At 38.3% G+C, this 22930-nt stretch overlaps 2 protein-coding genes across 3 annotated transcripts in view; one reads left to right on the top strand and one right to left on the bottom strand.

The window, feature by feature from the left end:
* LOC110452963 (valine--tRNA ligase-like) overlaps positions 1-10966 on the bottom strand; it is a 63684-nt gene extending 52718 nt beyond the window's left edge. Inside the window, exons 1-11 of the mRNA XM_021501741.1 lie at positions 10671-10966; positions 8826-8898; positions 7177-7277; positions 6500-6618; positions 6136-6300; positions 3485-3566; positions 3207-3326; positions 2270-2378; positions 1587-1766; positions 1061-1289; positions 451-532 (exon numbers count right to left, since the gene is read on the bottom strand). Coding sequence (XP_021357416.1) covers positions 451-532; positions 1061-1289; positions 1587-1766; positions 2270-2378; positions 3207-3326; positions 3485-3566; positions 6136-6300; positions 6500-6618; positions 7177-7277; positions 8826-8898; positions 10671-10958 — 1548 coding nt within the window. The 5' untranslated portion in view covers positions 10959-10966. The remainder of the gene's footprint in view (positions 1-450; positions 533-1060; positions 1290-1586; positions 1767-2269; positions 2379-3206; positions 3327-3484; positions 3567-6135; positions 6301-6499; positions 6619-7176; positions 7278-8825; positions 8899-10670) is intronic.
* The window catches only part of LOC110452962 (general transcription factor IIH subunit 4-like), a 30762-nt gene continuing 18781 nt past the window's right edge, over positions 10950-22930 (top strand). Inside the window, exons 1-5 of one of the 2 annotated variants that reach the window (XM_021501740.1) lie at positions 10950-11027; positions 15070-15174; positions 16043-16174; positions 18053-18146; positions 18787-18881. In XM_021501740.1, the coding sequence (XP_021357415.1) occupies positions 15101-15174; positions 16043-16174; positions 18053-18146; positions 18787-18881 (395 nt within the window). In that variant the 5' untranslated portion in view covers positions 10950-11027; positions 15070-15100. The other variant, XM_021501739.1, reaches the window with a different exon arrangement.

The raw sequence follows: 22930 nt of genomic DNA, 5'->3' as shown, positions 1-22930 counted from the left end.
TATATAGGGCCTACCTTAATCACATGTTCTGTCATATATATATAGGGCCTACCTTAATCACATGTTCTGTCATATGTATATAGGGCCTACCTTAATCACATGTTCTGTCATAAAAGTAAGGTAATGGAGCCAAGACAGGTGTAGGTTTGTGGGTTGATCAGTGGGCCACTTCACTATGAGTACGGATACCAAAAGGTATGCAGGGCGATTACAGATTGTATATAAAGAACATGGATATAATCACAACATACTCAATCATCACCAATAAGTGTGTCTTTAAAGTTTAATTGGCCGACTAGTTTCGCTAACTACCTGATGAAGGCTCAACTTTGGAAGCAAAACTAGTCGGCCAAATAAACTTTACAACTCACTTATTGGTGACAATTGAGTATGTTGTGATTTTATCCATTTTCTTTATATGTTCTGTCATACATATAATATTAGGCCTACCTTGATTGCATGGTCGGCCATCTCTTTACAGTTAAGAAACCATTGGTCCTTAAGACGTCGTTCAATCACATCTTTTGATCGACTGAAACATTAACAGCATTTCTATAAGAAGAAATATTTTAATGAATGAAAGATACTTTTCCATCAATTATCTGGCACATTTTGCTATTTATTTTAAACATTGTATGTGCTTTTCAGGTGATGAACTTTGACCTTACCTACAGAAAGGTATGACCATTGAATGTCCCCTTCGGCTGATGAACTTTGACCTTACCTGTAGAAAGGTAGGACCATTGTATGTCCCCTTAAGCTGACGAAATTTGACCATACCTACAGAAGGGTAGGACCATTGTATGTCCCCTTTAGCTGATGAACTTTGACCTTACCTATAGAAAGGTAGGACCATTTTATGTCCCCTTTAGCTGATGAACTTTGACCTTACCTATAGAAAGGTAGGACCATTGTATGTCCCCTTTAGCTGATGAACTTTGACCTTACCTATAGAAAGGTAGGACCATTGTATGTCCCCTTGCGCTGCTGAAATTTGACCTTACCTACAGAAAGGTAGGACCATTGTATGTCCCCTTTAGCTGTTGAAACTTGATCTTACCTACAGAAGGGTAGGACCATTGAGTGGGGCTGTGTGTCTCTGTAGAGTCCCAGGTCCTTGAGATCCTGTATAACAGCTGCCCGTGCATGGAACCTCTTCATACCACAGTACTTCTCCGGGACATTCTCCATCTTCCCTTCATCATCAATGACATTGATGCTGGGAAGACCGTGCCGTCGACCAATTTCTGTGTCGTTGGGATCATGGGCAGGAGTGATTTTAACAGCACCTACCATTTCAATATTTAATATATACACTGTATGAAAAAAATATTTAACAAACAATTAAGTTGGCAGTAAGCATAAGCACTTCCTTTGTTCATTCTTGTTAGAGGGGTACAGGTGACAACAGGCTATTTAATTTAGATTTGAACAATTTGATGAAAAACCTTTCTCTTTTCTTTCTAAAATGTTGTCAACATTCATTTTCAAAATTAGGAATATTTCAATATTTTCCTGTCCACATAAATCAAGATATTAGCCTTGTTTGAGTTTCCTTTATTTCAGAGTAAGTGTGTACTGTGTACCTGTTCCAAAGTTCTGGTCCACATACGTGTCACAGACCACAGGGAAACTCCGATTTGACAGGGGGTTCCACACCTTGGCTCCATGGAGGTTGGTGTAGCGGGGATCATCAGGGTGCACAGCAACGGCCGTGTCACCTAACATGGTCTCCGGCCGAGTAGTGGCCACAGCAATGACCTCATCTGGAACGAAGGTAATCAAATGCTACCAGATAATATTTAGGGGCTAATCGTACTGTATTTTGAAATTTGCTGCAGTATATCACGATTATACTGTCACAAATATCTTATATCAATTTGTGACAGTATAATCATGATATACCATTGCAAATCTCAAATTATCCCCATTCTAATCCACATTAGCTAAAACTACCAAAAGGAATGAAGATTTTAAAGTATTTTTGTGTATTTTCTTCAAAATCTCCTGTTGAATTGAGACATAAGGATCATTATATGTGGGGTCATCTTACATTGACCTTTCAGGATCATGCTATTGTTTGTGATGCATCAGTAATCAATTGTCGGGGTCAGTCAGGGTCAGTTGGGTCATTTATGTCATAAAAAATTGGCATCCAAGCTTCATATACAAATGAGAAAATTTGTGATGGTATACCACCCCAAATTATTTCAACTGACCAATCAAATTCCCTGTTACATCTCAACATAATGAAAACAGTGTAACAAACCTGATCCTACAACTGGATAGGAGAAGGTTGTGATGGTTCCCATCTCCACTTCCTCCTCGTATCCTGGCAACTTTATTTTGGTCGGACCGTCAAGTGAGAGATCCTCAATCTATAATCAACCAAACAGGACAAGTGAAAGTCTACAGATTATCATCTACATACAGGTCAGAGGTCAAAGTCTACAGACGATCATCTACATACAGGTCAGAGGTCAAAGTCTATGGACCATCATCTACATACAGGTCAGAGGTCAAAGTCTACAGACCAACATCTACATACAGGTCAGAGGTCAAAGTCTGCAGACCATCATCTACATACAGTTCAAATGTCAATGTCTACAGACGATCATCTACAAAAAGGTCAGAGGTCAAAGTCTAAAGATCATCATCTAAATACAGTTCAAATGTCAATGTCTACAGACGATCATCTACAAAAAGGTCAGAGGTCAAAGTCGACAGACCAACATCAACAAACTAGTTAGAGATCAAAGTCTAAAGATCATCATCTACATTCAGGTCAGAGGTCAAAGTCTACAGACCATCATCTACATACAGGTCAGAGGTCAAAGTCTACAGACCATCATCTGCATACAAGTAAGAGGTCAATGTCCCAAGCACATCATCTACATATAGGTCAGAGATCAATGTCTCCAGAATATCATCTACATATAGGTCAGATTGTACAGAAAATCATCAAGAAACAGGTCAAAGGTCAAAGTTTACAGAACATCATCTATATATTGGTCAGAGGTCAATGTCTACAGATCATCATTTCTATTCAGGTCACAGAGGTCAAGAATCATCTCTACATAAGTCACAGAAGTCAAAATCTACAAAATATCATCTCTACACATAGACATGTATCACTTTAAAAATGAAAAATACATGAAAACATCTGAAAAAAAAGTAACAAATGACATTGACCTATATTTACTGACCTCAATGTCAGAGATGGCGGATTTCAGTTGGCAGCACCAGCTGACCATGCGCTTACTCCTGAAAATAAAACCTTCGTCATGGAGACGCACAAAGGCCTCTGTTACTGCAGATGACAATTTCTGTAACAAATAGGAACATGGTACAGGTAAAGATAATGTGACAGGAAGTTAGAGGGAGGTCTCTGTGTCTAACAGTGGCAGGGACCTCTCCCTTGTCAGTTAATTATGTGATGTATGATAAATATCTATGGTCACTGAGATCTATCAATACCACTGACCTCATCCATGGTAAAGCAAGCCCGGCTCCAGTCCAATGATGATCCAAGCCTCCTCATTTGCTGCAAGATTGAGTCTTCCTTCCTGGAAACAGGCAATAATGACAACTGTATGGTTAACTGATACCACAAACAGGCAATAATGACTACTGTATTGTTAACTGATACCACAAACAGGCAATTATGACTATTGTATGGTTAACTGATCCCACAAACAGGCAATAATGACTACGGTATGGTTAACTCTGCAAGATTGAGTCTTCCTTCCTGGAAACAGGCAATAATGACAACTGTATGGATAACTGATACCACAAACAGGCAATAATGACTATTGTATGGTTAACTGATACAACAACCAGGCAATAATGACTACTGTATGGTTAACTGATATCACAAACTGGCAATAATGACTACTGTATGGTTAACGGATACCCCAAACAGGCAATAATGACTACTGTATGGCTAACTGATACCACAAACAGGCAATAATGACTACTATATGGTTAACTGATACCACAAACAGGCAGTAATGACTACTGTATGGTTAACTGATATCACAAACTGGCAATAATGACTACTGTATGGTTAACGGATACCCCAAACAGGCAATAATGACTACTGTATGGCTAACTGATACCACAAACAGGCAATAATAACTGCTGTATGGTTAACTGATAACACACATCAAATACATTTTATTTTATATACAACTTATAAATATCTAATACTTTTACCAAGCGTTGAATATAAAGATATTAGTACAACACTAAAATCCACACTATCTCCCTGAGTACATGTCCCTATACAGATATATTGATATATATGTGTATGTTAACTGATACCACAAACAGGCAATAATGACTAATAATGACTACTGTATGGTTAACTGATAACACACATCAAATACATTTTATTTTATATACAACTTATAAATAACTAATACTTTTACCAAGCGTTGAATATAAAGATATTAGTACAACACTAAAATCCACACTATCTCCCTGAGTACATGTCCCTATACAGATATATTGATATATATGTATATACAACACTTAAACCCACACTATCTCCCTGAGTACATGTACCTATACAGATATATTGATGTATATGTATATACAACACTTAAATCCACACTATCTCCCTGAGTACATGTCCCTATACAGATATATTGATATATATGTGTATGTTAACTGATACCACAAACAGGCAATAATGACTAGTGTATGGTTAACTGATACCACAAACAGGCAGTAATGACTACTGTATGGTTAACTGATATCACAACCTGGCAATAATGACTACTGTATGGTTAACGGATACCCCAAACAGGCAATAATGACTACGGTATGGTGAACAGATACCACAAACAGGCAATAATGACTACTGGATTGTTAACTGAGACAACAAACAGGCAATAATGACTACGGTATGGTGAACAGATACCACAAACAGGCAATAATGACTACTATATGGTTAACTGATACCACAAACAGGCAGTAATGACTACTGTATGGTTAACTGATATCACAAACTGGCAATAATGATTACTGTATGGTTAACTGATACCACAAAAAGGCAATAATGACTACTGTATGGTTAACTGATACCCCAAACAGGCAATAATGACTACGGTATGGTGAACAGATACCACAAACAGGCAATAATGACTACTATATGGTTAACTGATACCACAAACAGGCAGTAATGACTACTGTATGGTTAACTGATATCACAACCTGGCAATAATGACTACTGTATGGTTAACGGATACCCCAAACAGGCAATAATGACTACTGTATGGCTAACTGATACCACAAACAGGCAATAATGACTAATAATGACTACTGTATGGTTAACTGATACCCCAAACAGGCAATAATGACTACGGTATGGTGAACAGATACCACAAACAGGCAATAATGACTACTATATGGTTAACTGATACCACAAACAGGCAGTAATGACTACTGTATGGTTAACTGATACCCCAAACAGGCAATAATGACTACTGTATGGCTAACTGATACCACAAACAGGCAATAATTACTGATGTATGGTTAACTGATACCATAAACAGGCAATAATGACTACTGTATGGCTAACTGATACCACAAACAGGCAATAATAACTACTGTATGGTTAACTGATAACACACATCAAATACATTTTATTTTATATACAACTTATAAATAACTAATACTTTTACCAAGCGTTGAATATAAAGATATTAGTACAACACTAAAATCCACACTATCTCCCTGAGTACATGTACCTATACAGATATAATTATATATATGTGTATACAACACTGAAACCCACACTATCTCCCTGAGTAGATGTACCTATACAGATATATTGGTATATATGTATATACAACACTAAAAGCCACACTATCTCCCTGAGCACATGTACCTATACAGATATAATTATATATATGTGTATACAACACTTTAACCCACACTATCTCCCTGAGTAGATGTACCTATACAGATATATTGATATATATGTATATACAACACTTAAATCCACACTATCTCCCTGAGTGTATCAAGTTTGTGGAATAGTGTCAATGATATTATATGTTTCTTCTTTGAGTTTTGGAAAGTTGACACACTTCTGTTTGGTAGTATAACAGTAGGCCTGATTGTACTTACTCTTGTTTCCATTTCCACACCTCCTGTATGAAGTGTTCCCTGCCTATATCATGTCGTGAGATTCCACATTCCTGTGCGAGTCGTTTTTCTACAACGACCTGGGTGGCAATGCCTGCATGGTCACATCCTGGGATCCACAACACGGACCGCCCCTTCATCCTGTGCCTGTTACATCACCAACAAATGTACACTCTACAGTGACCATACATCAGGATCAGGTACTTGTTCAGTCACAAAATTATATGTTATCATCTTTATTTTTATGATTGATTGATTATTTGAATTCAACAGTACTTTGTAAACAGTAGTACCCAGGAGTAATTAGGTAATAATGACATAACTAGTGGATTAAGAGGATACATACCACCTAGCAATAGCGTCCTGGATGGAGCAGGTGAGGGCATGTCCCAAGTGTAGCGTGCCTGTCACATTGGGAGGGGGCAGACACATCACAAACCTGTCACTCTCCACCCCGGATCTCACCTTACAAATACACAAATAACACTAGCTACTGCCTTCATCTCTCCAGGTTTTAATACAAGGGAGATAACTGAGTAAGGATGCTACAGAATAAAGTTTATAACAATTTGTCAGTCATAAATATACATATAATTCAAATTTGTTTATGACTCCAACGAAGTGCTTTTTCAGATTATGTTGTATAACTTTAAAAAACACAAAAAGCGGTGACATCTTAGACTAGAGCTACTTTTTAAACATCTTGCTTCAGTAAGGGTTTTTGGTAAATAAAAAAACAAAATGTCTGTCTTCTTGCACAAAATTGTAAGGAATAATACCAGTAAACATAGTGTACTTCTGTGATTAGCCGTGATTGATTTTTTGCGAAGTGCACACAGTAATTTCTTTTGGTAAATACTGTGCATATAATCATCTTGGTTATTCCGTATTCCTTAATATACATGTGTGTTGGGTGGTGGGGGTGGGGGGCTACATCAGGAGTTCACTGCAGTATGATACAGGAAACTGTGAGTGTGTTTATGTGGTATGTTTATGTTAACAGATGTTAATACTTTTTCACACCTTGGTATCAGGCTTGAAGTAGCCCTGCTGTACCCACCAGGCATACCAAGCTGCTTCCACAAACTCAGAACTGTAAGCGCTGGGCAGAGCGCTTGTTGTGTCTGAAATTATAAATACTGATGTAAAGTAATAAACAAGCAAATTAGTGGAATTTATATCCCCTGTCTGCAGGACATATTGTAGGTTAACATTATTGAGGTTAGGTTTAAACATGTGAGTATCGTGCTGTTGAGACATAATGTATAGCTTGAAACTTGAAGGGAAAAACCCAACCTATACCTCATTGATTATCCGTGTACATGTATATGCACAAAACACATCGGTTGGCAAACTTAGTAGAGTTGGATGTGAATAAGGAATGGATGGAGTTGGATGTGCATTACAGATGTCCCCCAAACTGCCCCCATAGTCACAAAGATGCATCAGAAAAGGATCGCATTGCCATAGTACACCTACAATGTACATACCAAATTTGAGTGAAATTGAGCAACTTCTAAATTGCAACCAATCAGAATCCTCTGTGTAGTTGCTATGGCAACGAAACATATGCGATTGAATTTCCGTTCCCCAAATACTCCTATATACCAATCTTCATCGAAATCAAACAATATCTAAATTGCGACCAATCGGAAGCCTCTGTGTGGTTGCTATGGTAACAAAACTAATGCGGTTTTATTCGCAGTCCCTAATACCCCTATATACCAATTTTCATGAAAATCCAAAAATAGATAAATTTCGACCAATCAGAAGCCTTCATGTAGTTGCTATGGCAATGAAACATATGCGATTGAATTTGCAGTCCCCTTATACCCTATATACCAATTTTCATCAAAATCGAACAATATCTGAATTTCCACCAATCAGAAGCCTTTGTGTGGTTGCTATAAGGTTGCTATAGCAACGAAACCTATGCGGACGAATTCACAGTCCCCTAATATCCCTATATACTAATTTTTATCAAAATCGAACAATATCTAAATTTGACCAATCACAAGCGCCTCCATTTGATTGCTATGGCAACGAAACCTTTGCAGTTTAATTCACAGTCCCTTATACCCCCAGATACCAATTTTCATCAAAATCGAACAATATCTAATTTTCGACCAACCAGAAGCCTCTGTGTGGTTGCTAAAGCAACGAAACCTATGTGGTTGAATTTGCAGTCCCTTAATATCCCTATATTTTTTTTGAAGAAAATCGAATAACATTTGTTGTAGTTATTGCACAGAAACAAAGCCCAGCAGATAATTACGTTTTTCGTTATTCGGGCCATAACTCTGCCAAATGGGGTCCGTTGAAAGTGGTCATCGAACTTGGCCAAGCCCTTAAGGCATTTAACCATGTGACCAAGTTTGAAAAAAAATCGGTTGATATTTGTTGTATTTATTGCATGGAAACGAAGCGTGACAGACGGACGGACACTGAGACAGACAGACAGACCCAAATTAATGTCCCCCATTTCGGTGAAAGCGGGGCATAATAATAATGCAGTGGCATATCAAGGAAGGAATTTTATCCTTTGTAACATTTAAGAAATCCAAGTCTGTTTTGGTCAATACCTTTTATCAGGTCAAATGATCAGTTATCAAGCAGGTGGTGAGTTTGTTGGAGTCTCGAGGACAGTAGAGCTAAACAAATGTATAGCCTACCTTTCTTCTGACCAGGTGGTGTTGGTATATCATATGTTGCTTGGTGTCTAGTCTTCTCAGTATTGTTGCCATTCTGAAAAAGAAATGTGTCATATGGAACAGTTAAAAAGTTCATGACAAGTATTTTGTATAAGAGGGATGCTTTTCATTGTTGCTCATTTCATCATATTATTATCCAATATCTACAAATACAAAATAAAATAAAGCTTACTTTAGGCATAATTGAGATGACAATACTTATAACAATCATAGGTATGTTGAGTAAAACTAAAGATTTCAGTACTTATAATAATCCTAGGTATGTGGAGTAAAACTAAAGATGTCAGTACTTATAACAATCCTAGGTATGTCGAGTAAAACTAAAGATGACAGTATTATAACAATCCTAGGTATGTTGAGTAAAACTCAAGATGTCAGTACTTATAACAATCCTAGGTATGTGGAGTAAAACTCAAGATGTCAATACTTATAACAATCCTAGGTATGTGGAGTAAAACTCAAGATGACAGTACTTATAACAATCATGGGTATGTTGAGTAAAACTCAAGATGACAGTACTTATAACAATCGTAGGTATGTCGAGTAAAACTAAAGATGACAGTATTATAACAATCCTAGGTATGTTGAGTAAAACTCAAGATGTCAGTACTTATAACAATCCTAGGTACGTTGAGTAAAACTAAAGATGTCAGTTCTTATAACAATCGTAGGTATGTTGAGTAAAACTAAAGATGTCAGTACTTATAACAATCGTAGGTATGTCGAGTAAAACTAAAGATGTCAGTTCTTATAACAATCCTAGGTACGTGGAGTAAAACTAAAGATGTCAGTACTTATAACAATCATGGGTATGTTGAGTAAAACTAAAGATGTCAGTACTTATAACAATCGTAGGTACGTGGAGTAAAACTAAAGATGTCAGTACTTATAACAATCCTAGGTACGTGGAGTAAAACTAAAGATGTCAGTATTATAACAATCATGGGTATGTCAAGTAAAACTCAAGATGACAGTTCTGATAACAATCCTGGGTATGTCGAGTAAAACTGAAGATAACAATACTTGAGAAAGTCCAGCGACAAGCTGCCAGATTCGCCACAGGGGACTACCTCAACATAGAACCAGGATGTATCACAAACATGCTGTGTCAACTAGCTTTGGAGCCACTAGAGCAACGAAGAGCCAGAAACAGGATGCTCATGTTCTACAAAATTATCAACAATCTGGTTGAGGACATTACCGTAACATCAGGAAGAACCAGAGGAGCTACTGCTAACAACATACGACAAATTCCAACAAAGCTCGACACATACCGATACTCGTTTGTACCACGTACCATCATCACGCAATCCCGCCCGACATACGATCATCTCCCACCCTGGACAGCTTCAGGCACGCCCTCGTATAGTACGAGGCAGCCGACCACCAATACGCTATGTAGAGTACCCACTGTTTTTACCTCTTTTAAACTGTACATACGGAAGTTTTAGCTGCGGTCGGCATAAGTCGCGCTGGAGAACTCAACACTCTAGATAGAGTATTCTCCATTAAAGGAAGAAGAAGAAGAAGAATCCTGGGTATGTCGAGTAAAACAAAAGCCTTGTCAACTTTACAATACCTTGATATTTACAAACCAGCGTAAGTTGGGTACAAATTAGGTATTGTTTTACTGATGATGTAGAAGACTATTTAGATTTACACCTAATGTGCAATACATTTGTTTACGTTTAAAACCCTACAATGATCTCTCTCTATCACCGTTTGTAGGTCAACTGGGTCCATCAGGCCGGCGATGAAGAATAGGAATCTATGACTTGTGTTAACATTTAAAATAGTAAGAATCACCTGTTTTTTGGTCTTCAATGTTTTGCTTGGTGAATCATTGAGCCCATCGGCATTTGCATAGGATATTACACGACAATGCAACCGCCTGCAGGACCCGGCATAGCTCGATTTCTGTCTCCATTTTTTGCAATAAAATAATTGTCCTGAATCAACCAAACTTTCTCTTTCTGCTAGCGCTTCAAAGTTTCTGTGTGACACTTTTCTGTGCCAACAAGAATATTTTGTCAAAAGTCCGTACTTTTTATAACAAACTCTTGAAACACAAACCGATGACATGGGCGCTGACATATTGGATATACTTTCACACCTTCAATGACCGAAGAGTGATGTTGTCGTTCTCGCTCGGAAACAAAGAGGGTAACATTAGGGATTGGTTGAACAGGCAGTCAAAATTCATTTGGTCGTAATATGCCGATATCTCATATATAAATTTTACAACAGATATTCTTAATTATTGGTTTGAATATCCATCAATAGGTGGGAAATTTAAGTCATGTTCAAATTAATTGTACGAACTCTTTTTTAACGGAGGTGAAAATAGACCTACAGCTAGGCAGGCATGGCCGGGCTGTCTGCTGTAGCTAAAAAAACACTAGACTGTAAAGATTTGCACAGCTATCTCAAGACTCTACCGCCTGACATTTTGGATAATCTATATAACCACCCAGCAACATGTTTGGCGGTTTTCCGGTACGTAATAGGTCGAACTAGAGTCATTTTGTTCTGTCGTAGATGTTGAGGCACCACTCAGATGCAATAGGTACAATAGCTACATTGTGAGCTTACTGTGATCACAAGAGCCTGAAATTATGTCAAAAAATAATAATTACAGTAATACAAAACAAAAATACCGATGGCATGTCATAGTTATTTTTTGTATTACTGTTTACAGTTATCATTAATTTTTGACAGAATTTCAGGCTCCTGTGCTGTGATTGAAATTTTATGTAAATGGCAATACTCCTATAACAAAATAGACTGGTGGTCGGCCTTTTTTCTATCGGATATGATTTTGTCGACTGCGGCGCAACTGTCAAAAGTATCTCGCTGTTGGAGTAGTAAATGGCAAAGGTTTCAACCTGTATCGCCACCTGGTTAAGTTCAGGATAGGTCCGTGTATAAGGGTTCCGTCCTTCCTTCAGGAGTGTAATATATAAGAATTGAACGTTAATGCAGCTAAGACACACTCAACAAAGAAATATACTGGTACAATGAAAGATATTTATTAAGGTATAAATACTAATTCACATTATCATTTAGTTTGTTCAGCATGAAAATCCACAAAATGAGATATAACTGTTTAAGCTTCAACCAATGATGATCAAATTGTTCATTTGTGTAATCCTATTTTTAAGTCAGGCTTTATATCATAACTATTATCTAAATAGAGGGTGACATTAACTTCCAATCAAAGCTGATAACAAACCCCAAATATCTGTACCTCTGTAATAAAGCTAACAATACTTAAATACGTACACATAACACTGTATAGATATGTACACTTAACACTGTATGATAAAGCTAACAATACTTACCACCAGACTCTAGTTATACTAGTATAATAAAGCTAACAATACTTACCACCAGACTCTAGTTATACCTGTAATAGGACGTCCGTGGGGAGAGCCTGTCCAGCGTCGGTAGATGAAAGTGATCGTATAGTTATTTATGTTTTCCCTAAATCTACCGACAAGCTGGCCGGCGGCAATCCCCAAGAACGTCCCTTTTGCATCTGTCTGTACAGTCAGACAAAGGTCCGTCAGATGTGGAGGAGTATCCGAGTTATAAATCAATCAACACCTTGTTTCAATTAAAGTTAACTAACGTTTATTGCATATCACACGGCTAAGGTAGCCGTTAAAAACACGGGAAACAATACGTACATTAATAACAGTAGCATATAATACAAGACAGAACAAAACTACAGTGTGTAGAAAAGAATGTATGTTAATTAAGTAATCCTATAGATATCAGCCCCCACGAGGTAAAATAAGGCCTATAGGTAATAACGACGGTAAAAACCAACCCCTCCCGAAACACATATACGTTCAATTATACGTCTCTGGTTCAACTAACCAGTCCTAACGTTCCCTAACGTGGTAGCACTGGAACAAAACCAACAGTGTATAGAAAAGAACGTATGTTTGGTAAAACTACATATAATTACATATATCAGTCCCCCACGGGATAAAATAAGGCATATAAGTAATTATGTCGTTGAAAACCAACCCCTCCCAGAACACCGATATATATACGTTCAAATAACCAGCCTTAACGTTCCCTAACGTGGTAGCACTGTTTTCAGCGCCTGGGTGGTAGCACTGGTTTCAGCGCCTGGGTGGAGAGGTTTTCCTCTCCTGATATAGCCGGATTTCCGGCCACGCAAGTCCCCGAATTGGCCCGTGCATCCCCTTTTATACCCCAGCCTCCCGGTCCTATGTAACCTGTGTCCGCACACCCATTCTGATTGGCCAAATCTACGGCATATGCTTAGTGAGGTCGGAACGTCTTCCGGCAACTCACCAAAAATCCGGTCGTCTCAAAAGCTTACACCCATGTAAACAAACAGACTGCACCGGCGATAGCTGCTATTCGACGGGAAGCATACGCCGAACGAATAGCCCTACCGTACCCGTTAGGGTACTTATAGAATGGTATTAGGGGAATACACTAAGACAACAGTAAATATATAAAGCAGTAATAGGCTTATGACCCATTTTCCCACATACCATTATAATAAAGCTGACAATACTTACCACCAGACTTTAGTTATACCATTATAATAAAGCTAACAATACTTACCACCAGACTCTAGTTATACCATTATAATAAAGCCAATAATACTTACCACCAGACTCTAGTTATACCAGTAATATAAAGCTAACAATACTCACCACCAGACTCTAGTTATACCATTATAACTAAAGCTAGCAATGCTTAGATATGTACACTTAACACTGTATGATAAAGCTAACAATACTTACCACCAGACTTTAGTTATACCGTTATAATAAAGCTAACAATACTTACCACCAGACCCTAGTTATACCATTATAATAAAGCTAACAATACTTACCACCAGACTCTAGTTATACCAGTAATATAAGCTAACAATACTTACCACCAGACTCTAGTTATATCATTATAGTAAAGCTAACAATACTTACTACCAGAATCTAGTTATACCAGTATGATAAAGCTAACAATACTTACAGGAACTGAATCTGATCTACCTGGTAGTTAAAGTTATGTACAACTGTACTACTTATTTTATGTTGAGACTGTACCATGCCCCGAAATACTTTATGTATCCCAGGCCACTTACAGGTTTAGTTACAAACGTGAAACTGCTTAAAAAAAAACTAGTTGATGTTTCCATATCTAGTGATGAAGTATAACCCTTCATTGATAGGCCACCACACCTACAGTTGCGCCCACTGAATATGTCCTACATGTACATGTAGCTATATAACCACTATTTCATTGTCCAACATCTAGTATTTATAATGCAGCAGAAATACCTATAAGGATCTAAATGGTCTGTCAGCTGCCGAGTGGGCTTTTACAGACTAAAGAATTATCCTAGCGCAATGTGCTTTATACGATTTAAGTGAGTCAAAATGCATGTGAAAAACTTGCGCCAATATATCTGAATTGCACACAGAAATGTACAGTTATTAAAGTAAAGAGTATTCTAAGTAACCAATGAAAACAATGGCACAAAATATCACAGAAGTGCTGCTAGGGAAATACCTAGATAATCAAAATATACATGGCTGTCTTCGGACGACAGGACGTCGTAAGTTAATCACACGGGTCTAACTTACCGAAATTATCATCTTTTACCGAAAATTATCATTTTTTACATATTGTCATAGTGTTATTGCCTAAAATGTGAGACAAAGCGATGTGGGAGGCGGAGAGGGGGTCATGAACCCCATATAATTAGAAAAAGTTGAAATTAAGAAGCTTTATGCAGGATTCTTAGATTCTTATCTGTTTTAACCTCCAAACTTAGAAGAGGTGCCCGGCTATGTAAGCAACTGATCTACCTATTTGCTGGTGATCAGAAAAAAATCCTGTCAAGTTCCATTACGCAAGAGTGTTTCTTAGAGATATGTTAGTCTAGAAATAAAGTCAGACAGAATATTTGAGACTGATTAGCGTGAATCAGAAAGGGGTTTCTGAGATGTGTTCAATGTAGCTTTAAAACAAAACATTCGCAGTCAGATTGTTGGAGTCCCTTAGATTGCTAGTCTTAGACAAATAACTGAAATGGTTCTCTTGAGGGAAGCAAAACAGTGGTATCATAAGTGGTTTGGAATTTGTTTTCATCACAAAAGGAAACCAAACAATACTATTTGCCTGTTATTATTTCAACTTTTCCAATTTGTTGTAGCGAGCTGCCAGAGCTATCCAAGCACTATGTGATGAGGATGTTGTTTGTGGAGCAGGCCGTGTCTCAGACTGTCATAGCCCTGTGGGTCACCAATAAACACCAGGAGTAAGTGCTGTCACTCCACAATACAAGTAGACAGGGAACCTAATGGTACAGTACAAGCTAACGGATCAGTTGTATGATATTACAGATACTTACCAGGGGTTATATATGTTTTGGTTCCATTACATTATCTCCACCTGTAACACTACTGAAAGATGGCATTCATCAGCTGTACCCCTGTTTCTTGTCTTTCCATTATTGAGGTTTGTATAGGGCTTTTCTATAGTGAATTGTAGTGTTCATTAGTAGTATGAGCAAATAAAACTACTTTTAGGAGTATCTGTTTGAAAATTGATTTATATTTTTTCTCCTTATTTGCCCAACCAAAGTTTTTAAAGAGTTTTAAGTATTTTTACCTGAGAAAATGTATTTTTGCGAGACATTTATTTGGTCAGGTGCAGTTTGTTACACTGCAATTAACAGACCCCAATTTACATAGTTCACTTGCAGAAAATCCTGTGTATATTCCATGTTTAACTTGTCACAGAAAAAGTGAACAAAATTGTGCTGTCACAATTACCATAGATTAGACTCAGCGACTAGAAATATCCCTGAAAACCGTTTTGGTATGTGTGTTTAGGAAATGAAGAAAATTGCAGGCAACTCAGGCCCCTGATTTTGTCTAGTCTGCACATTGTTAAGAACTTTTGATGTTAGAATTTTATTTACAAATATGGGTGACTTTCGTTGTAAAAACAATGACATCTTTGTATCTATATATGACCAAAATGTTAAATGAAAAGTTTAATTTCTATTTGTATAAAATGATAATTGTGGAACACAATTCCCAGTGTTAGCATTCCAAGTTTTAGTTCCAGTTTCTTTATTAATGTCTACCTTGAGTCCGTTATGATAGTTTGATCTGTTTCAGTGAGCACAAGACATCGGCACGAGTGTTGTCAGAACTGCGGGTATGGCAGGAACAGAGTGTGGTCGGGGACCTGCCTGGCTGGACACTCAGCCCCACCTTTAGACAGAACATGAGGGTAGCCCTGTTGGGAGGGTGTGTATACTATTTTACTTCTAACCATCCTGTAATGGTTGGCATAATGTTAATACCAGTACACACTATTGAAAAAAACAGCCTACTTTATTTCAAATTTATGACAAAAATCTTTTCATTATCACAATTTTGGAAAAGAGTCCACAATCCAATCAGATATTCTACTACCACAACGACTCAGTATATAAACAGCTAAAATTTGATATTCTTCAGTGATTTTAATTTTAATATTGATGGCAGAAGACATTGTCAATTCCAAAAGTTTTCATTGTTCAGAGTTTTATGTGAAAAACAAGTGTAAAATGTATTAATTCCAGTGGGTTTTTAGCTCACCTGGCCCGAAGGGCCAGGTGAGCTTATCCCAAGCCGCAGCGTCCGTCGTCCGTCAACTTTTTCCTTTAAAACACTACTAGTCCTGAACGGCTCAGAGGATTTTGACCAAATTTGGTCTGGATCATCATTTGCCGAAGGGTTCTCAGTTTTGTATAAACGGAGGGTATGGTCCCCCTGGGGGCAGAGGGGCGGGGCCAAATAGGCGGTAAATAGGTAAATCTTTAAAAATCTTCTTCTTCTCAACCAATAGAAGGATTTTGACCAAATTTGTCCTAGAGCATCTTTGGACAAAGGAAACTTGAGTTTGTATAAATGGAGAGTGTGGCCCCTCTGAGGGCGGAGGAGCGGNGGGCATTAGGGGGAATAGAGGAAAACATCAAAGATCCTTCTCCTTTTGTACCGATGAAGGGATTTTGACCAAATTTGGTCTGGAACATCATTAGCCAATGGGTTCTCAGTTTTGTATAAATGGAGGGTATGGTCCCCCTGGGGGCAGAGGGACGGGGCCAAATAGGGGGAAAAGAGGTAAATCTTTAAAAAAAAAAAAATCTTCTCAAACAATAGAAGGATTTTGACCAAATTTGTTCTAGAGCATCTTTGGACAAAGGAGCCTCAAGTTTGTATACACGGAGGGGGTGGGCCCTCTGGGGGCATAAGGCGGGGCCAAATAGGGGAAATAGAGGATTTTTTTCTCCTACAAGACAAGTGAAGAGATTTAAACCAAATGCAGTCTGAAGCATGCTTAGGGACAAAAGAATCAATTTTGTTTAAACCGAGGTTTGTGAACCCCCTCTTTGGGGCAGATGAGTGGGGCCCATTAGGGGAAATAGAGGAAAACATTAAAGATCCTTCTCCTTCTGTACTGTTGAAGGTATTTTATCCTAACCAAACTTGTTCTTTCCCACCAAAACAGATTAATATGTAGTTCTTGTACTCCTTTGATAAACCTGAATGGTACTCAGCAGGTTTTAAATTGAAAAATAAAATACCAGGTGAGCTATTAAGGCCCCTGGTCCTCTTGTTTTTCATGTTTTAGCTGTTCATCTTTCTAAAAGAATTTTTTCATTAAGGACTACATAATTATGAAGTTTATGTTCATATGTTTATGTTTATACTCCCAGGGAGAGAACATGGATTGTATTGTTTGTACATTATGTGTATGTTACACTTTAAGGGAGAGAGCATGGATTGTATTGTTTGTACATTATGTGTATGTTACACTTTAAGGGAGAGAGCATGGATTGTATTGTTTGTACATTATGTGTATGTTACACTTTAAGGGAGAGAGCATGGATTGTATTGTTTGTACATTATGTGTATGTTACACTTTAAGGGAGAGAGCATGGATTGTATTGTTTGTACATTATGTGTATGTTACACTTTAAGGGAGAGAGCATGGATTGTATTGTTTGTACATTATGTGTATGTTACACTTTAAGGGAGAGAGCATGGATTGTATTGTTTGTACATTATGTGTATGTTACACTTTAAGGGAGAGAGCATGGATTGTATTGTTTGTACATTATGTGTATGTTACACTTTAAGGGAGAGAGCATGGATTGGTGGTGGAGCCTTGGTTCCAGATAAACATGCCAAGGACATCCCATTCCTGGACAAGTATGCCTTGGAGAGATGGGAGGTAATTCAGTTTGAATCGTAGAAAAGTGCTCTATCAGCTCTGTATCAGAAATTGACTTTGTCAGTGCGTGATGTCACAAACTGACCAGATTGATGAAATAAATATGTAAGGAACAGAAGTAATATTTCTAAAAAAAATCTTCCGGTTGGAAAGTATGGATTATGAAAAAATCTTTTTACACAACCAATAAAATTTTCTATGTGATGTTTCGATGACTAGTACGATATGTACACTGTCACCTTCATCAGACAAATGACCAGTGAAGCGTATGCACACAAAGGTGTAAAATGTGCAAGAGTTGTCCACAAAATCGATGTTTATTCAGCTATGCTGTAAGCGTATGTACAATTATTGTTTAATATGTACCGCAAAAATGCAGAAGTGATCCTTGAAGTTCTAGTGGTAGATTGTTTTCAGACGAGTTCTTCAAATTATTTCTCAATGTAAAATATCCTGGTTTATAGTGGAATACAAGGGCTCATGTGTTTAAATACTATGTATTCTGTATGTTGTTGTACAATACATTATGTTTGGTTCAATACATAATGATTCAGTATAATACAATGTGTTTGTTGCAAAAAACAACATATAATGTGTTTAAGTGTAGTACAGTGTATTGCATGAATATTATGTATTGTAGTGTGTACTGCACTTCATGGTAGGGTCGTCCGAGGGCACAGACGGAGTTGGCAATGACATCATAGATGTTCTTCTTCATTCCGGTCTCATGAAGAGGTATGTATTCTACCCAGACAAAAAATGTCAAACAGGGGCAAGTATATACCTAGTAACTGAGTCAACTAGTCTGACTGACAGTTAGGCAGGTAGTTACTGAGACAACTTGTCAGACTGACAGTTAGGCAGGCAGTTACTAAAAACAACTAGTCAGACTGACAGTTAGGCAAGTAGTTACTAAAAACAACTTGCCAGACTGACAGTTAGGCAGGTAGTTACTGAGTCAACTAGTCTGACAGACAGTTAGGCAGATAGTTACTGAGACAAATAATCAGACTGACAGTTAGGCAGGTAGTTTCTAAAACCAACTAGTCAGACTGACAGTTAGGCAGGTAGTTACCGAGACAACTAGTCAGACTGACAGTTCGGCAGATACTTACTGAGACAACTAGTCAGACTGACAGTTAGGCAGGGAGTTTCTAAAAACAACTAGTCAGACTGACAGTTCGGCAGATACTTACTGAGACAACTAGTCAGACTGACAGTTTGGCAGATAGTTACTGAGACAACTTGTCGGACAGACAGTTAGGCAGGTAGTTACTGAGTCAACTAGTCAGACTGACAGTTAGGCAGGGAGTTTCTAAAAACAACTAGTCAGACTGACAGTTAGGTAGGTGTTACTGACTGACAGTTAGGCAGGTAGTTACTGAGACAAATAGTCAGACTGACAGTTCGGCAGATAGTTACTGAGACAACTAGTCAGATTGACAGTTAGGCAGGCAGTTACTGAGACAACTAGTCAGACTGACAGTTCGGCAGATACTTACTGAGACAACTAGTCAGACTGACAGTTCGGTAGATAGTTATTGAGACAACTAGTCAGACTGACAGTTTGGCAGATAGTTACTGAGACAAATAGTCAGACTGACAGTTCGGCAGATAGTTACTGAGACAAATAGTCAGACTGACAGTTAGGCAGGTAGGTACTAAAAACAACTAGTCAGACAGACAGTTAGGCAGAATAGTCAGACTGACAGTTCGGTAGATAGTTACTAAGACAACTTGTCTGACTGACAGTTAGGCAGGTAGTTACTGAGGCAACTAGTCAGACAGACAGTTAGGCAGATAGTTACTGAGACAACTAGTCAGATTGACAGTTAGGCAGGCAGTTACTGAGACAAATAGTCAGACTGACAGTTCGGTAGATAGTTACTGAGACAACTTGACTGACTGACAGTTAGGCAGGCAGTTACTGAGACCACTAGTCAGACAGACAGTTAGGCAGGCAGTTACTGAGACAACTAGTCTGACTGACAGTTAGGCAGGCAGTTACTGAAACAACTAGTCAGACTGACAGTTCGGCAGATAGTTACTGAGACAACTAGTCAGACTCACAGTTTGGCAGATAGTTACTGAGACAACTTGTCGGACAGACAGTTAGGCAGGTAGTTACTGAGACAACTTGTCTGACTGACAGTTAGGCAGATAGTTACTGAGACAAATAGTCCGACTGACAGTTAGGCAGGTAGTTACTAAAAACAGCTAGTCAGACTGACAGTTCGGCAGGTAGTTACTAAAAACAACTAGTCAGACTGACAGTTAGGTAGGTGTTACTGACTGACAGTTAGGCAGGTAGTTACTGAGACAACTTGTCAAGACAGACAGTTAGGCAGGTAGTTACTGAGTCAACTAGTCTGACAGACAGTTAGGCAGATAGTTACTGAGACAACTAGTCAGATTGACAGTTAGGCAGGCAGTTACTGAGACAAATAGTCAGACTGACAGTTAGGGAGGTAGTTACTGAGACAACTAGTCAGACTGCCAGTTCGGCAGATAGTTACTGAGACAACTAGTCAGATTGACAGTTAGGCAGGTAGTTACTGAGTCAACTAGACAGACTGACAGTTCAGTAGATAGTTACTGAGACAACTAGTCAGACTCACAGTTTGGCAGATAGTTACTGAGACAACTTGTCGGACAGACAGTTAGGCAGGTAGTTACTGAGTCAACTAGTCTGACAGACAGTTAGGCAGATAGTTACTGAGACAAATAGTCAGACTGACAGTTAGGGAGGTAGTTACTGAGACAACTAGTCAGACTGCCAGTTCGGCAGATAGTTACTGAGACAACTAGTCAGACTGACAGTTAGGCAGATAGTTACTGAGACAACTAGTCAGACTCACAGTTTGGCAGATAGTTACTGAGACAACTTGTCGGACAGACAGTTAGGCAGGTAGTTACTGAGTCAACTAGTCAGACAGACAGTTAGGCAGATAGTTACTGAGACAACTAGTCAGACTCACAGTTTGGCAGATAGTTACTGAGACAACTTGTCGGACAGACAGTTAGGCAGGTAGTTACTGAGACAACTTGTCAAGACAGACAGTTAGGCAGGTAGTTACTGAGACAACTTGTCAAGACAGACAGTTAGGCAGGTAGTTACTGAGTCAACTAGTCTGACAGACAGTTAGGCAGATAGTTACTGAGACAAATAATCAGACTGACAGTTAGGCAGGTAGTTACTAAAAAAAATTAGTCAAACAGACAGTTTGGCAGATAGTTACTGAGACAACTTGTCGGACAGACAGTTAGGCAGGTAGTTACTGAGACACCTTGTCAGACTGACAGTTAGGCAGGGAGTTACTGAGACAACTTGTCTGACTGACAGTTAGGCAGGTAGTTACTGAGACAAATAGTCAGACTGACAGTTAGGCAGGTAGTTACCGAGACAACTAGTCAGACTGACAGTTCGGCAGATAGTTACTGAGACAACTAGTCAGATTGACAGTTAGGCAGGTAGTTACTGAGTCAACTAGTCTGACAGACAGTTAGGCAGATAGTTACTGAGCCAACTAGTCAGACTGACAGTTAGGCAGGTAATTTCTAAAAACAACTAGTCAGACTGACAGTTAGGAAAGTAGTTACTAAAAACAACTTGTCAGACTGACAGTTAGGCAGGCAGTTACTAAAAAAAACTAGTCAGACTGACAGTTCGGCAGGTAGTTACTAAAAACAACTAGTCAGACTGACAGTTCGGCAGGTAGTTACTAAAAACAACTAGTCAGACTGACAGTTCGGTAGATAGTTACTGAGACAACTTGTCTGACTGACAGTTAGGCAGGCAGTTACTGAGACAACTAGTCAGACTGACAGTTAGGCAGGCAGTTACTAAAAACAACTAGTCAGACTGACAGTTAGGCAAGTAGTTACTAAAAACAACTAGTCAGACAGACAGTTAGGCAGATAGTTACTGAGACAACTAGTCAGACAGACAGTTAGGCAGGTAGTTACTGAGACAACTATTCAGACAGACAGTTAGGCAGGTAGTTACTGAGACAACTAGTCAGACCGACAGTTAGGCAGGTAGTTACTGAGACACTAGTCAGACTGACAGTTTGGCTGATAGTTACTGAGACAACTTGTCTGACTGACAGTTAGGCAGGTAGTTACTGAGACAACTAGTCAGACAGACAGTTAGGCAGGTAGTTACTGAGACACTAGTCAGACTGACAGTTTGGCAGATAGTTACTGAGACAACTTGTCTGACTGACAGTTAGGCAGGCAGTTACTGAGACAAATAGTCAGACTGACAGTTAGGCAGGTAGTTACTGAGACAAATTGGCAGACTGACATTTAGGCAGGCTGTTACTAAAAACAACTAGTCAGACTGACAGTTAGGTAGGTGTTACTATGACAACTAGTCATATATATAGTTACCTATATATACAGCTAGTTAGACAGCTAGAGAGATGATTTCTAGTGATCATTATGGAATTATTTCAATCTGAAAATGATCAGTTTCTTTTTAAATTTTGTAAATTAGACTCTTGACCCCAAATCTGATTAGTACATTATGTACTGACCTTTTGCAGAATATAAATGGTGACATACCTTATATAACTTATAAATCAATAATCTATCTTAATACACATGATAAAGTTACTAATTATTTCTATCATATTCTTCTCCAAACTATCTCTGAAATACCGGTGAATAGTCAAAGAAAATGGCAAGAAGATCTCCATAGTAATATTAGTGAAGAATCTTGGGAATATTTTAACTCGATTTCAAGGGCCATAACTGATGACACAAAACTTATTAACTTTCAA

This window comes from Mizuhopecten yessoensis, unplaced genomic scaffold, assembly GCF_002113885.1.
Source record: "Mizuhopecten yessoensis strain PY_sf001 unplaced genomic scaffold, ASM211388v2 scaffold7015, whole genome shotgun sequence".
Taxonomy (NCBI): domain Eukaryota; kingdom Metazoa; phylum Mollusca; class Bivalvia; order Pectinida; family Pectinidae; genus Mizuhopecten; species Mizuhopecten yessoensis.
This window is presented reverse-complemented; position numbering and strand designations above follow the sequence as displayed.